This window comes from Mesoplodon densirostris, chromosome 5 (genome assembly GCF_025265405.1).
Source record: "Mesoplodon densirostris isolate mMesDen1 chromosome 5, mMesDen1 primary haplotype, whole genome shotgun sequence".
NCBI classification, from domain to species: Eukaryota; Metazoa; Chordata; class Mammalia; order Artiodactyla; family Ziphiidae; genus Mesoplodon; species Mesoplodon densirostris.
In genome coordinates this window covers 107000297-107014685 of record NC_082665.1, presented here as the reverse complement: position 1 = coordinate 107014685, position 14389 = coordinate 107000297, and the positions used below count along the sequence as shown (strand labels likewise).

General features: G+C 44.6%; 1 protein-coding gene across 1 annotated transcript; it reads left to right on the top strand.

The window, feature by feature from the left end:
* The first annotated feature begins 12684 nt into the window (after positions 1 to 12684).
* Positions 12685 to 13864, top strand: MAGEF1 (MAGE family member F1). Its single transcript, XM_060100099.1, has one exon. The coding sequence runs from the start codon at positions 12853 to 12855 to the stop codon at positions 13786 to 13788; it is 936 nt and encodes a 311-aa protein (XP_059956082.1). The 5' UTR covers positions 12685 to 12852; the 3' UTR covers positions 13789 to 13864.
* Positions 13865 to 14389: the final 525 nt, after the last annotated feature.

Here is a 14389-nt window from a genome sequence, read left to right as displayed (position 1 = left end):
GGCTGTATCTATTTTTCCAGGTGACAAAGTGAGTCCACCAATTGTTGGTGGAGGTGAGCCTGCCTTTGGGAGAGAGCAGCTCCATCACAGATAGGATGGATTCACCAAAGCTGGGGACCAAGCGTGGCTTGACATGTATCACCTACATGTGTTCTGGGGGAGAGAGAAGGGGCCAAGAGAACAAGAGAATACACAAATAGATGAGATAGAAATAACTAAAGCTATTTTCTCAACGTTTGTTTCTCATCACCTCTCGCACTCCTCAGGAGAGCCCCCCGAGGCAGGAGGAACTGCATCAGGGAGACTAGGATGGCTCTGTTTTCTGAAAAGAAACTGCCAACACCATTTCCAAATTCCAGAGGTATGTGACCTCCAGGGTGACAGAGGCCTGAGAGTTGGCGCTGATCTCTCCAGCAAGTGCACAGCCTCCAGAAAATCCCTGACATCTCTGCTATCTGGCCTTCTGTTCTGTAGGGCGACCCTCACAACTTGGGGCACATTTTCAGAGAGAACCAGAAGGGGAGACCACTGAGTGTAAATACTGATCTCACAAAGTCAGGGCACTCCACCAATGGTTCCCCACCCTGCACGCACATTAGAATCACCTACAGAGCTTCATCACACACCCGGGCCTGGGGCCGACCGCCAGAGACTCTGATTTAATTGGCCTGGGGTAGGACCCAGGCGTGGATATGCTTTAAAATCTCCCCAGGTGATTCTAATGTGCAGCCAGGGTTGAGAACCACTACATTATACAACAGGAGAGGCCCTCAGGCCCTCACTCAGATCCCAGTTACTCTTAATTTATATATACTTCTAACAATCCAGTTGTCTGGTTTCCTAGCTGGTATATGATTAAAAATCACATATTCAGACGGGAGAGAAAAGCTGCTAATGAAAAGACACTAAAACCAGCAAGACGTAACAAATGAGTCTGAGCACAAGTGTAAAGTTAGAAAGCCTATAAAAAGCAAACACAGCACTCAACCCCTCCCCTCTCCAGTGTATCCTATTTACAGTCAGGGCCTGAGGCAATCACTAGATGGAGGAGCCAGGAGGGAGGGCTTCAGTCCGAAGGGAATACACCCCATTTTACAGATGAAAAAAACAAGACTCAGGGAGAATCATGGATGGTCTCCCTCAAAGTTGCACCAGCATTGAGCTGCAATGCTGGGATTTGAATATCAGATGTCAGTCGGTCCTTAAAAGCCCATGTATGCTGGAAAGTGTCACATCTGCCTGTTTAGTATGACTGATGTTTCTAATGATGACCCAGAGTGTAGAACTCAATTACCCTCAGTATCCAGCTATTCAAGATGTTCATTCTAGAAAGAGTTACACACACACACACACACACACACACACACACACACACACACACACAAATATATGCTTTTTAACAGTGATGAAAGAACGGGTTATCCATTTGGGAAATAAATAAATAAATAATACAAGTTCTTTCCCAGCTCACACCATTCATCAAAATGAATACCAGATGGATAAAGATGGAAATGAAACCATAAAGGTACTAGAAGAAAATATAAGTGGATATTTTATAATCTTACGATGGGAGGGACTTTCTAAACATGTCAACAAAAGCAGAAACCATAGAGGAAAAGATTGATAGATTTGACTACATTAAAAATTAAAAACTTCTGTACATCAAAAACCACCATAAATTGAAAAAATGTTCAACCTCACTAGCATTCAAAGAAAGGCAAATTAAAACAGCAATGAGAGGCCCTTTTTTTTTTTCCCTGATCAGATTGGCAATGATTAAAAAGAATGATAATACTGAGAGTTGGTGTGGGTGAGGGGAAATCAGCACTCATACACTGTTGGAGGGAGTGTAACTGGTACAATCTTTCTGGAAGGCATTTTGGCAATATGTATGAAAAAAGCCTAAGAAGGCACATAACTTTTGACCCAGTAATTCCATGTATAAAAATTTATCCAAAGGAAAAAATGGATCTACTACACACACATGCACACATAAAACATATATAAGGATTTTATTCACTGAGGCACTCTTTGGAATGTTGAAAAATTGGAAGCAACCTAGATTTTTAACAAAAATGAATTAGTCAAATAAATTGTTATATACATAAGAAGCAATATTATGCAGCTACCAAAAATGATGCTGTATAGACATACAGGCCAATGGAATAGAATAAAGCCCAGAAACAAATCCAAATATATATGAGAATTTGGTATAAGATAAATACCAAATCGGTGAGGCAAAGACAGGCTTTTTTTTTTTTTTTAATAAATTTATTTATTTGTTTATTTTTGGCTGTGTTGGGTCTTCGTTGCTGTGCACGGGCTTTTCTCTAGTTGTGGAGAGCGGGGGCTACTCTTCGTTGCGGTGCGCGGGCTTCTTATTGCGGTGGCTTCTCTTGTTGCAGAGCACGGGCTCTAGGCACGCGGGCTCCAGTAGTTGCGGAGCACGGGCTCTAGAGTGCAGGCTCAGTAGCTGTGGCGCACGGGCTTAGTTGCTCCGCGGCATGTGGGATCTTCTCGGACCAGGGCTCAAACCCGTGGGATCTTCCCGGACCAGGGCTCAAACCCGTGTCCCCTGCATCGGCAGGCGGATTCTCAACCACTGTGCCACCAGGGAAGCCCCAGACTTTTTAATAAATGGTGTTTGACTACGTGGAAACAGATAGATGCTAGACCAGTATTTCACACAGTACACCACGATAAGCATCAACTGGATCAAAGATTTAAATGCACAAAATAAAACCATAAAATTACCAGAATAAGAGAACTCCTTTAGGGCTTCCCTGGTGGCGCAGTGGTTGAGAGTCTGCCTACCGATGCAGGGGACACGGGTTCGTGCCCCGGTCCGGGAAGATCCCACATGCTGCGAAGCGGCTAGGCCCGTGAGCCATGGCCGCTGAGCCTGCGCATCCGGAGCCTGCGCGTCCGGAGCCTGTGCTCCCCAACGGGAGAGGCTACAACAGTGAGAGGTCCGCGTACCGAAAAAAAAAAAAAAAAAAAGAGAGAGAGAGAACTCCTTTATAATCTTGGAGTAATGAAGGTCTTTCTAACTGATTCAAAAATCCAAGGGCTTCAGGGCTTCCCTGGTGGTGCAGTGGTTGAGAGTCCGCCTGCCGATGCAGGGGACACGGGTTCGTGCCCCGGTCCGCGAGGATCCCACGTGCCGCGGAGCGGTTGGGCCCGTGAGCCATGGCTGCTGAGCTTGCGCGTCCAGAGCCTGTGCTCCGCAACGGGAGAGGCCACAGCAGTGAGAGGCCCACATACCACAAAAAAAAAAAATCCAGAAGTCATGAAATAAAACACTGATAAATACATCTATATAAAAATCTTAAAACTCCTGCATGGCAAAAGCACCATAAGCAAAACAAACAAAAGACTAACTGGAAAAAAAATTGCAACTCACTTCACAAAGGGTCAAGCACTCTAATACATAATTTGTTTCTATAAATCAAGGAGACCAATAATCCAATAGAAAAAAATGCCCTTTTTCAGAAAAAAGAAATACAGATGGCTTTTTAGCATATAAAAGAACGTTCGACTTCATTACTAATAATGAGTACAAATTATAGTTGCAATGATATACCCATTTTTTACCCATCAGATTTTTACATATCCAAAATACACTTGATTGGGAGAAGTTGTAGGGAAATAGGCACCCTCATACATTGCTGGTAGGAATAGAAAATGATACACACCTATGAAGGGCAATATGGCATTTTCTATTAATGTTACTAATGTATTTACCTATTGGCTCATCAATCCCACTCTCTGAATTTTTCGGGCAAATATATTTGCACACATACAGAAATGATATATGTCTGTATTATAACATTGCTTTTAATAATAAAAGATTGGAAATAACCCAAATGTCCAATTATATGGAATTGGTTAGATATTATTGTCCATCCAAACCATAATAGGCCAGGAAGCTATGTGCTGATATGAAAAAGTCTCCACTACATACTATTAAGTTTTTTTGTTTTTTTTGTTTAAAGCACAATGCCTAATAATGAACATAGTGTGCTAACTTCTTTGTAAGAAGGGGCAAGGTATATATAATTGCATTTGCTTATATTTTCAAAAAGGGGCACTGTAACTACTAAAAGCAGTGACCTATGGGAGGGGAAATCAGGAAACCAGGTAAAGAGGGACATGGGTGCAAGCAAAAATTCTCAATTTTATGAAATTGAGAATTTCATTAAAAATTTTATAAAATTTTATTAGAAATTCTCTTTTTTATGGCATTTTGATTTTTGAACTACATGAAAGTACTATTTTTAAATGAAATTAATACATAATTGTGCAGATTCAGTTTTGTAGACATTAAAGATTTTCAAAATGGATTTAGTGTATAAATTAGGTCATAGAAATAAATATAGAATAATCCCAATTTTGTCTTTCAAAAAATCACGTATCTATATGGTCATATTCTTATATAATAATTTCCATAATCTTGGGAAATAGGATTTAGCCACAAACAAGTTTATCACATTGTATTTAATAATGAAAATCTGAAAACATCCTAAATATACAATAGGCATTAAAGGTGACATGGAGTCTGTGGAATATTTTCAATCACAAATAATTACATTATAGAAAAATATTAGTGTGAGAGATTCACAGTATGTGAATATATATATACATATATATAGTGTATATAAAGCAGAGTATACAAGATAACTCTGTTAAAAAAAAAAAGTACATGCTGGGGCTTCCCTGGTGGCGCAGTGGTTAAGAATCCGCCTGCCGATGCAGGGGACACAGGTTCGAGCCCTGGTCCAGGAAGATCCCACATGCTGTGGAACAACTAAGCCCGTGCACCACAACGACTGAGCCTGCGTGCCACAACTACTGAAGCCCTTGCGTCTAGAGCCTGTACTCCACAGCAAGAGAAGCCACTGCAATGAGAGGCCTGCACACGCAAGAAGGAGTAGCCCCTGCTCGCCACAACTAGAGAAATCCCACACGCAGCAATGAAGACCCAACGCAGCCTAAATCAATCAAGCAATCAATCAATAAATAAAAGTAAATGCTTAGAAAAATTGGGGGAGGATACACACCAGGGTATTTGTTAACTGTGGTTACCCCTGGGTAGTGGAATTATAGGTGCTTTTTGGTTTTTTCTTTTAAATGGTCAGGATTTTCTCATTGCTGTACAACAAACAATCTCTTCTAAAATGAGAAAAAAATAAAGCACTAAGGAATTTTTTTAATGCTTTTTTAAAAATGATGCTTCAAAGTTCATTTCTAAGCTACCTAAAAAAAGTCACCCACCTGAAAGGAGAGCCTGGCTAAGTAAGGTGGGCTATCTCCATCTACTGATGATAAGGAGAAATAGAGTGAGGTCTTGGTCCTAAGCTGAGATGTCTTATTCCCTCCTTCCTCCGTTTGAGTCTTTCTTGACTACAGGGTGTTGGCCACCATGCTGGGTCCAATGGCACTGCCCACCAGTATAGGACATCAGACACTGCAACAAGACAGGACCTGCTCTCACCACTGCAGAGAATCCACTGGTCCAACCACTTGCCTGCTGGGCTGGAAAGTGGTCGGCAGGCAACATGGTGGGTGAGGTGGCCGGGGCACTAAGGTTGTCTGGGAGGACCAGTTCCTGGCCCAGGCCCAGGCTCTCCCTTAACTGCTTCTGCTTCAGCCTCCCTGGCCAGCCATCCCAGCCTAATCGCTGAGCCCCTTAAAAGGAAGGAGTGGCTTCGGGGTGGGGCATCTCTCAGGCAGGCCGCCTCCGAAAAGGCTCGGGTGAAGAGGTGGGGTCTGAGGCCCAGGCAGCCCCCTAGACCCTTCTTGTCTCCTAAGAGTTTATTGTAACCATCTCTTATCTGGACTCCTGCTCTTGGTCCCTGCCCTGTCCCACCTGTCTTCCAAGCCCCTGCCATCCTTCTTGAAATACACCTAATTATTTTATTCCTGGGATCAAAACATTTTCTCCAAAATCAGTCTTTCTCAAATTTTCCCGCTAAAGCACACCAACAGCAGACAAAAGAAACGCCTTCAGTTCCCCCAGGGGACAGCACAGCCTGAAGCTCCTGCCAACACACCCAAGCTCTCTTTGAAGTCTTCTGTTTTCTCTTAAAAATTCATGAGAATTTTGCATTCTATTCCGTGATCTATCTGAATTTCTTTTAATATGAAGATGTCTAAAATTATTCACCTCAAGGAAAACTGATGCTCCTGGAAGAAATAATGTGTTTATCCAGAGGCTCAAATATCCTCACTGGAGAAGTACCTACAGCATGAAATCCAAACTCCTGTCAGGCTGCCTTCCTCCTGCTACTCCTCACTCTCCAGTCGCTGGGCCACTGGGAATCCTGTCATGTCCTGATTTAGGTTCTTCCCAGCACTTCTGCTCAGGCTCTTCCTTCCTGACCCCACTCTACCTGCTGGTGACCCACCACCCCTAAAGGCCTCAAGGGAGATCAAATGCCACCTTCCACATCACACCTCCTCTGTTGGCCCTGACAGGTGCAACGTGAGAGGCGGCAGAGGCTCCTGTGAAAGCAGCCTGTGCTCTGGGATCAGACGGCCGGCGGTCAAGTCCTGACTCCCAACGCTTGACACTGGACAAAGTATCTAACTTGTCTACGTCTCGCTTGTAAACTGGGGAATAACTGTGCTTCCCTCACGGGGCTGTTATAGGGATTAAAGAAGACTCAAGCAACAGTGTAGTGCCCAGCACATGCTCCCCTCCATTCCTCCAAACTCCTATAGCGGTCTTTATACCACTCGTGTAAAGAGCAGGTGTTCACATAGGCGTGCGTTTTTAGAATGGCTTATCTCACCCCAGTAGATCAGTGGTTCCCAACGTCCCAAGGAAGCTTCTTGTATTACCCCCATGATCCCATGGCTTGAAAGATTTTGGTTATTAAATCAAACACATTGATGGAAGAGTATCCCGCTTTTCTAAGTTCTCTGTCCCATGAAGCCTTCTGAACACTGAGAGCTGTTCCCAGCCTCCCCTCTCCTGCATCACTTGAGGGACTCTGAGCGGGCAGCCACCCACGGAGACTGTAAACACCTCGAGACTGCAGCTCTGTCTCCACACTTCCCACAGCACCTTACTCAGCGCCTGCTCTAAGAACACACCTAGCCACTGCTCGCGCATAAACAAAAAGTTCTACCCAGATGACACTGGGGGAAGAGCCCTGCCTAAATTAGCCAGTCAGTGTGGAGAAAGGGGGCATTCTTAAGGGAGGCAGGCAGTGCTGGAGACCAGCCCTTCTCCTCCCACCCCCACCGCCCCGAGCGGCACCCCCAGGTCTACCAGCTGGCCTCCAACTTCAGTGTGTGAGCCGATTAAAAAGTACCCTCTCTTCAGTGTCTGAAAACTCCTGCAAGGAAAGTTTGCTGCCCAAAGTTGGCTTTTGACTAGAGTCTTAATAAGAGGCCTCAGCAGGCTGTGGCTGGAGAGACAATGTCACTTAGAGAAGCAGCTTGAAGCGGCAGTTAGGAGAAGAATTATTTTAATGAATACATTTCCTTTCAATTGTATGGGAATATCAAGATCCCATTAGAATAGGGAAGCAATTAGAACTAATAAAGATGAATGCACAGTGCTTGGTATGTGCAGAATAACAAGCTGCCAACAAAGGGACTCCGGAGAGCCTGCTCTAATCCAAGTGAACTGGCGGCCAGCAGAGGGGAAACAGCTCTGTTCAGCTGCTCAAAGGCCCCGCGTCCCATGCATTCTGGTCACGGCCAGCAAATGGTGTGAGCGGGTCCTCGGAGGTGGGGGTAGATGGGCCCCCGCCCTGGCCCTGGCCCGGCCTCTGGGGGATAGAGATGGGCCGTTGGCAGCCCCTTGGCGACGGCCATTCAGACCAGGGCCCTGGCTCCCTGCCAGCCTTGCGCCTGCCCCTCGCACTGGGCCTCATTGTGTCCAGGTGGCAAATGCCTTCTCACCAACTTTCCTTCAAGGTTTACAGAGCGGGTGGGACAGTGGAGGAGGGAGGGAGAAGGGGGCCCTGTGCCCCCTGCATCTCTCCCCTCCGCTGCCGGCCAGGGTCTGTTCCTCCTCTGGGTTGGGTGTTATGTTACAGACACTGGTGGGTCACAGGCAGCCAAACACAGGAGTACTGTTGCTTACACAATTGCTCTTCAAACAGTAACAAACAATTTTCATTACCCAAGTCAGATCGAATCATCCGCCTGGCCATCCTGCTTCAATACCAGCCACACATACACGGACCCAGGGCTTCACACTCTGCCCATTCTGCTGTGACAAAACTGGGCTCCATTTTGCCCCTGGCCCAGGGATGTGGGACAAAGCTCTTCCTCTGATCCCTTCTTTGAGCCGGATCAGCTGCACGGCTATCAAAACTGTCAGGAGAAACAGAGAAGACACAAGCACCTATGCAGTTTGGGGCTCACTCAGATCTGGAGTGAGACATTACTCAGCATCTGCGTGAAGAAGGCACTCAGGAGCTTGGAGGAATCCATTGACAAATTTAGAAGGAATCCAACAAGATAACTCTGGCTTCCCACCAAAGCATTCACTAGCCTTAGATGGAGTGTCAGGACATGACATTTCTTTATTTAATCTTTTTTGGCCAGACAGTTTTTTCAACCAGGAATGTGTAAGCTCATTCCAAAATGTCTGCATGAGAGGCCAGTGACATTCATTACTGAGATTTTTCTACCAGGTCTCTTAGAAAAAAAAAAAAAAAAAAAAAAGCTGTAACATTTTATAATTGTTTCTCAATGGTAGAGCATTTTAAAAGTACGTTTACATTAATCCTACTTGAATCTCAAAACAACTATGGGGACTGGCAAAGCTAAGGTTGTCAGGCCTAAAGATGAGGAAACAGTGGCCCAGAGAGGTTAAGCATGCCGTGCAAGGTCACAGAATGAACGAAGGGGTTGGGACACCAGAACTCAGGTCTTCTGACCTGGTTCAGTGCTTTGTTCTAGGACGCACCATTTCTACACCCACAGAGTGCCAGACATTTCCAGGATAATTCATCCTGCAGTTCTGCTTTTCCAGTGTAACTCCCTTATCCTTTTCCTCATACTAAACTGTGCTAAGCACTGTAGGCTTTTAAACACTGTAGTCTAGGCTACAAAGGAGGATCCTTCAGAAAGGTTTCCATCGAACAGTCATCAAATTTTGTTTTGCTGCCACCCCGCACCTCCTACCAAAGAGATATACATTTCCTCCCTTTTAACAGCTTAGGTAAGGATTGTTTTAAAAGTCTGCCTGTCCAGTGTGAAGTCGGCACAATCAAAACTGGCAAATGATTGTCTAGGTCCCTTTCAGTACAAAACATTGTAGCATCCAGGGGTTGGCAAGTGGCAAAGCAAAGCCATTCACCTTTCATACCCTCATCACCTCCTACACCTAAAGGCCTATTCATTTAATTTTTTGAAACTTTTCTACATGGTGACTATAGTTAATTATATTGTATTGCATGTTTGAAAGCTGCTAAGAGAATAGATCTTAACAGTTTTCATCACAAGAAAAAAAAATCTAGTAACCATGTATGGTGACAGATATTCACTAGACTTATTGTGGCGATCATTTCACAATATACATGAATATCAAATCACTGTGTTGTACACCTCAAACTAATGTTATCTGTCAATTATACCTCAATTTTAAAACTTTTTTATTTTTATAATTTTTAAGGTATAATTTATATACCATGAGATACACAGATATTAAGGGTACAGTTTGAAAAGTTTTGACAAATGTATATCTACACCCAAACCAAGATACATAACATTGCCATCACCCCCAGAAAGTTCATGCATATCCCTTTCCAGTCAACCCCACTCCAGGCCTCCATTGTTCTCATTTCTGTCACCACAGATTAGCTAAACCTGTCCTGGACATCAGATTAACTGGAATCATATTGTATATAACCTTCTGTATCTTTCTTCCTTCACTCAACATAACGTCAGCCAGACTCATCCATGTTGTATCAGTAGTTTGTTCCTTTTTTTTTTTGATGAGTAGCATTACATTATTGATTCATTTTTCAAAATCCAGTCATATTACTGCTAATTTGCCCCTCAAAATTCTTTCCAATGTATCTCCTGCATGCTCCTTTCCATGCATCTATCTCCTCTGTATCTCCTCAGCAATACTTGAACTGAGAAAGATATGTAAGTAGACTATTTTACCTCCAGTGATGCCCTTTTAGGTAGGAGTGGTTCTACCTTCAGGAGAAACTGACAACGAAGCAGTCCAGCATGGTGGTCATGAGTACAGTTTTCAGAATAGACAGATCTAGGTCCTCATTTCCAGTCTAGCACCTAACAGATGGGTGGTTGGGGACAGATGGTTTAACCTCTCAGTGACTATTTTCCCATTTGTAAAATGAGAATAATAATACCTTCCTAATAGGGATTTGTGAGGACTAAATTATATTGTACATAAAGTGTTTATGTTTATATTCTACATAATAGAAACCAGTAACAGCCTCAAGTTAAACTACAATAAACATCCTCCTGCTTCATTCACACACTTTCAGCTTCTCTAAGTCATAAAGTATAAATGGGTATATATTTTCAGAAGTTTTTAAAAATGAAGAGTTCATGATTACATCGAGAAAAGTCTAGGGACTTCCCTGGTGATCCAGTGGTTAAGACTCCTAGCTTCCACTGCAGGGGGCACGGGTTTTATCTCCGGTCAGGGAACTAAAGATCCCGCGTGCCATGGCCAAAAAAAAAAAAGGTCTGTCATATATTTACTTAACATAAATGCTATTTCCTCTGGAAAAAAGTAAAGCCTTTCATCATTTATTCAGTGACAATTACATACTGAGTGCTGACGCTGAGGGGCTCTTCAAAAGAGTTAAGGACATAGCCCTAGCTTTTAGGATGCTTGGTTTTGGCAGGCAATAAGCACAAGAATAACTATTATACAGAGTATGGTCAATAATAATGATAATAATTAACATCTATTAATATAGTGCTTAAGAGCATGGTCTCTGGAGTCATACTATATGATTGAAATAGTGGCTCAGTCATGTGATGCTGGGGAAGTTACTTACCCTCTTTTTGTGTTATTTCACTTGTAAAATGGGGATAATAATACCACTTATCTAGCAGGGCTGTTATGAGAAGTAGATGAGTTCATACACGTAAAAAATTAGTACATTATCAGCACATTAAAAGTATGCAATAAATAATAGCTAACACTTATTGAACACCATGTGCCAAGCACTGTGTTAAATGGTTTACATGCATTACTTCACATGATCTCCACAATGCTGTCTCTACTATTATGCCCATTTCACTCATAAGGCAACCAAGGGAAAGAGAGTTTAGGTAACTTGCCCAAGATTACATAGCTAGCAAATAGCAAATTCCATAGGAAAGACACATCTATAAAATGGGGATAGTGATAATAGTACTTACCTTAATGAGAATTAAACAAATTAATATTTGAACAACAGTTAGAACAGAGCCTAGTGCACAATAAGGTCTATATAGGTGGGTGTTAAACAAAAACAAATTGCTATGGTGATTCAGAAATTGCAGTAAATAACTTCCACACATGGAGACTAAGAATTTGGAAAGGTGACATTTAAGCTGAGCCTTGAAAGGAGGGAGAGAAGAGAGGAGTGGAGAGGAGGGAAGAGGGAGAGGGGAGGGGGAGAGGAGAGAAAAGGGAAAAGGAGAGGAGAGAGGAGGAAAGGAGATGGGAGGGGAGGAGGAAGTAGAGGAAGAAGAGGGAGGAGGAGGAGGAGTTGGAGAGGGAGGGAGAGAGGGAGAGAGACAGACTGGTAGTGGGAGAAAGCTCAGAGTAGAGTAAGCAAAAAGAAAAAAGTAATGGGACTAGTTAAGTTTGATTAGGTAAAAAACAAAAACAAAAACAAAAAAACTCCCCTTTCCTCCAATCAGTTACTATTTCTGCCGGCTGTACCTCAGTATATCTTTTATCACCTTCTTTGACCCCCCCGCGAATATGCTATCCTCACCCCCTCGTCATCCATTTTACAATATTTATGGAGTGCCTCTATGTGCCAGGCACTGTTCTGGGCACTGAGGATATAACAATGAACAAAACAGGCCGAGTCTCAGTTCCTATTCTGCACTATAATAATACCAATACTCCAAGCTGGATTCCCAGCTTTTGGTCAGCCCTACTCCAAACCATCCTCCACACTGACACCAGAGAGACTGGAAAGATACAGATCTGGTCCGGACACTCCCTTGCTTAAATCCCCCTGTAGTATGAATTCCCATAGTGTTCAGAATAGATTTCAATCTCCGTAGCATCCTGTTCAAGGCCGGTCACTAACTGTCCCGCACAGCCTTATCTTTCAGCCTACACCTTCATGCACTCCGCACTAAGCTACAGTAAATTACTCAAAATCTTAGATACATACATAGAAATAAGCACCTGCTGAAAGTACGTGGCTGGAACTCCATCCCTATTTCATCCTTGTACACTGAAACCTCAGAAAAGCCCTGGTTACCCCCCTCCAGCCTTCGAGTCTAAAAAACAGCGCTGGCGACACACTCCTCCACAGCCCTGGCATCCTGCGAACGCTTTGCTCACTCCCATCCCAGCGGGAGCAGTAAAAGGAGGGGCTTCGCGGGGCCTGGGGGCCGCCATCTTGGCTGAGTTGGACGGAAGTGGTGCGGCAAGTCGGCTTGCCAGCGCGCACTGAGGCTGCGCGGTGGGCTCGCCGCGGGTCTTTGGCGCCGGCGGCGTTGCGGCCGTCCCGAACCCTCTGCGGTGCAGCACGGAAGCCACGAAGTCCCCTGTGTCATCTCTCCTAGTCCTACTCCAGCCGTCCCAGCCGCTGTCCAACCCCCCGCCGGGGTTTGTGCAGCGGCCTGCACACCCTTCAGCCAGTGTACGCGCTTTGCACCTGCCTGCCCGAAAACATGTTGCAGAAACCAGGGAGCAGGGGTCTCCCTGTCCCTCAGGCGGAGGGGGAGATGGATGGTGGCCACGACAGTGAGACCCAGGCCCTGACCGCCTCGCAGGAGGTGGCCCCGAGCCCCCTTCTGCAAGAGAGCCCCGAGGAGGACCTTGGCGCTGTAAGGGAGGAGGGGGCTGCGGAGCCCTCCATCACCCTGAAAGGTGCGAGGGCTTTGGCAGCCAAAACCTTGGCCCGGCGCAGGGCCTGCCTCCGTCTGGATCAGAAGGTGGCCGAGTTGGTGCAGTTTCTGCTGGTGAAGGACAGGAAGAAGAGTCCCATCACCCTCTCTGAGATGGTGAAATACATTATCAGATACTTAAAGGATCTGTTCCCTCAGATCATCGCAAGGGCCGCAGAACATCTGCGGTATGTCTTTGGTTTCAAGCTGAAACAGCTTGACCGCAAGCACCACACTTATATCCTGATCAACAAACTAAAACCTCTTGAGGAGGAGGAGGAGGATCTGGGAGGAGATGGCCCCAGACTGGGTCTTTTAATGATGATATTGGGCTGTATCTACATGAAAGGTAATAGCGCCAGGGAGGCACAGGTCTGGGAGATGCTGCGTCGGTTGGAGGCGCGTCCCTCAAAGTATCACTTCCTCTTTGGGTGCCCGAGGAGGCTTATTATGGAAGATTTCGTGCAGCTGAGATACCTCAATTACCGGCGTGTTTCTCACACCAATCCACCGGCATGTGAATTCTCTTGGGGTCCCCGAAGCGACCTGGAAACCAGCAAGATGAAAGTCCTGGGGTTCGTGGCCAAGCTCCATAGGAAAGAACCCCAACACTGGCCAGTGCAGTACTGTGAGGCCCTGGCAGACGAGGCTGACAGGGGCAGTGTGAGGGCTAGGGCCAGGGCTAATGCTAATGCTGGAGCCGGCGTCCACCCCTGGTGAGGGCCAGCCAGAGGTGGGGTGGGGTGAAGTTGGGTGTAAAAGCTACTGTCTGAGTCATAAGTACACTAGATGGGGAGAAGGCCGTAACAGTTGTATTTGTGTAACTAGGATTTAGGTTTTGTATCTTGCTAAGTTTTGTTACGTTTAATACACTTAAATTGATGTTTATAAATGAGATTGGTCTACTTTTTCCTGTAGGATTTTGTTGTAGAGTTTTGCTGCTTTTGTAAAATTAATTGAAAAACTTTACATTTTATTCTGTGATCTTGAACAAATTATGCAGCACTGAATGCTATACTTAAATGCTTTGAAAGAACTCACCAGTATGATGATCTGGTACCAGGGGAAAAAAATAGCTGATTGGTATCTAGCTTTCCAACAGTTTTTGTCTACTGTGCAAAGAAAAAAGACTGACATGTAACTCTGTTTGCTTAGTTATTGTAGAAGCTGGGGGGAGAATGCAATAAATTAGAAGTATAACCTGATACACTTAATAAACATTTGTTAAGCATCTTCTTTTGTGTGATGCACTGTTGTGGGTATTTGGGGATTAAATGCTGAATAAGATAAAGGTCCTACTTTTCAGAACTGGACAGTAAGT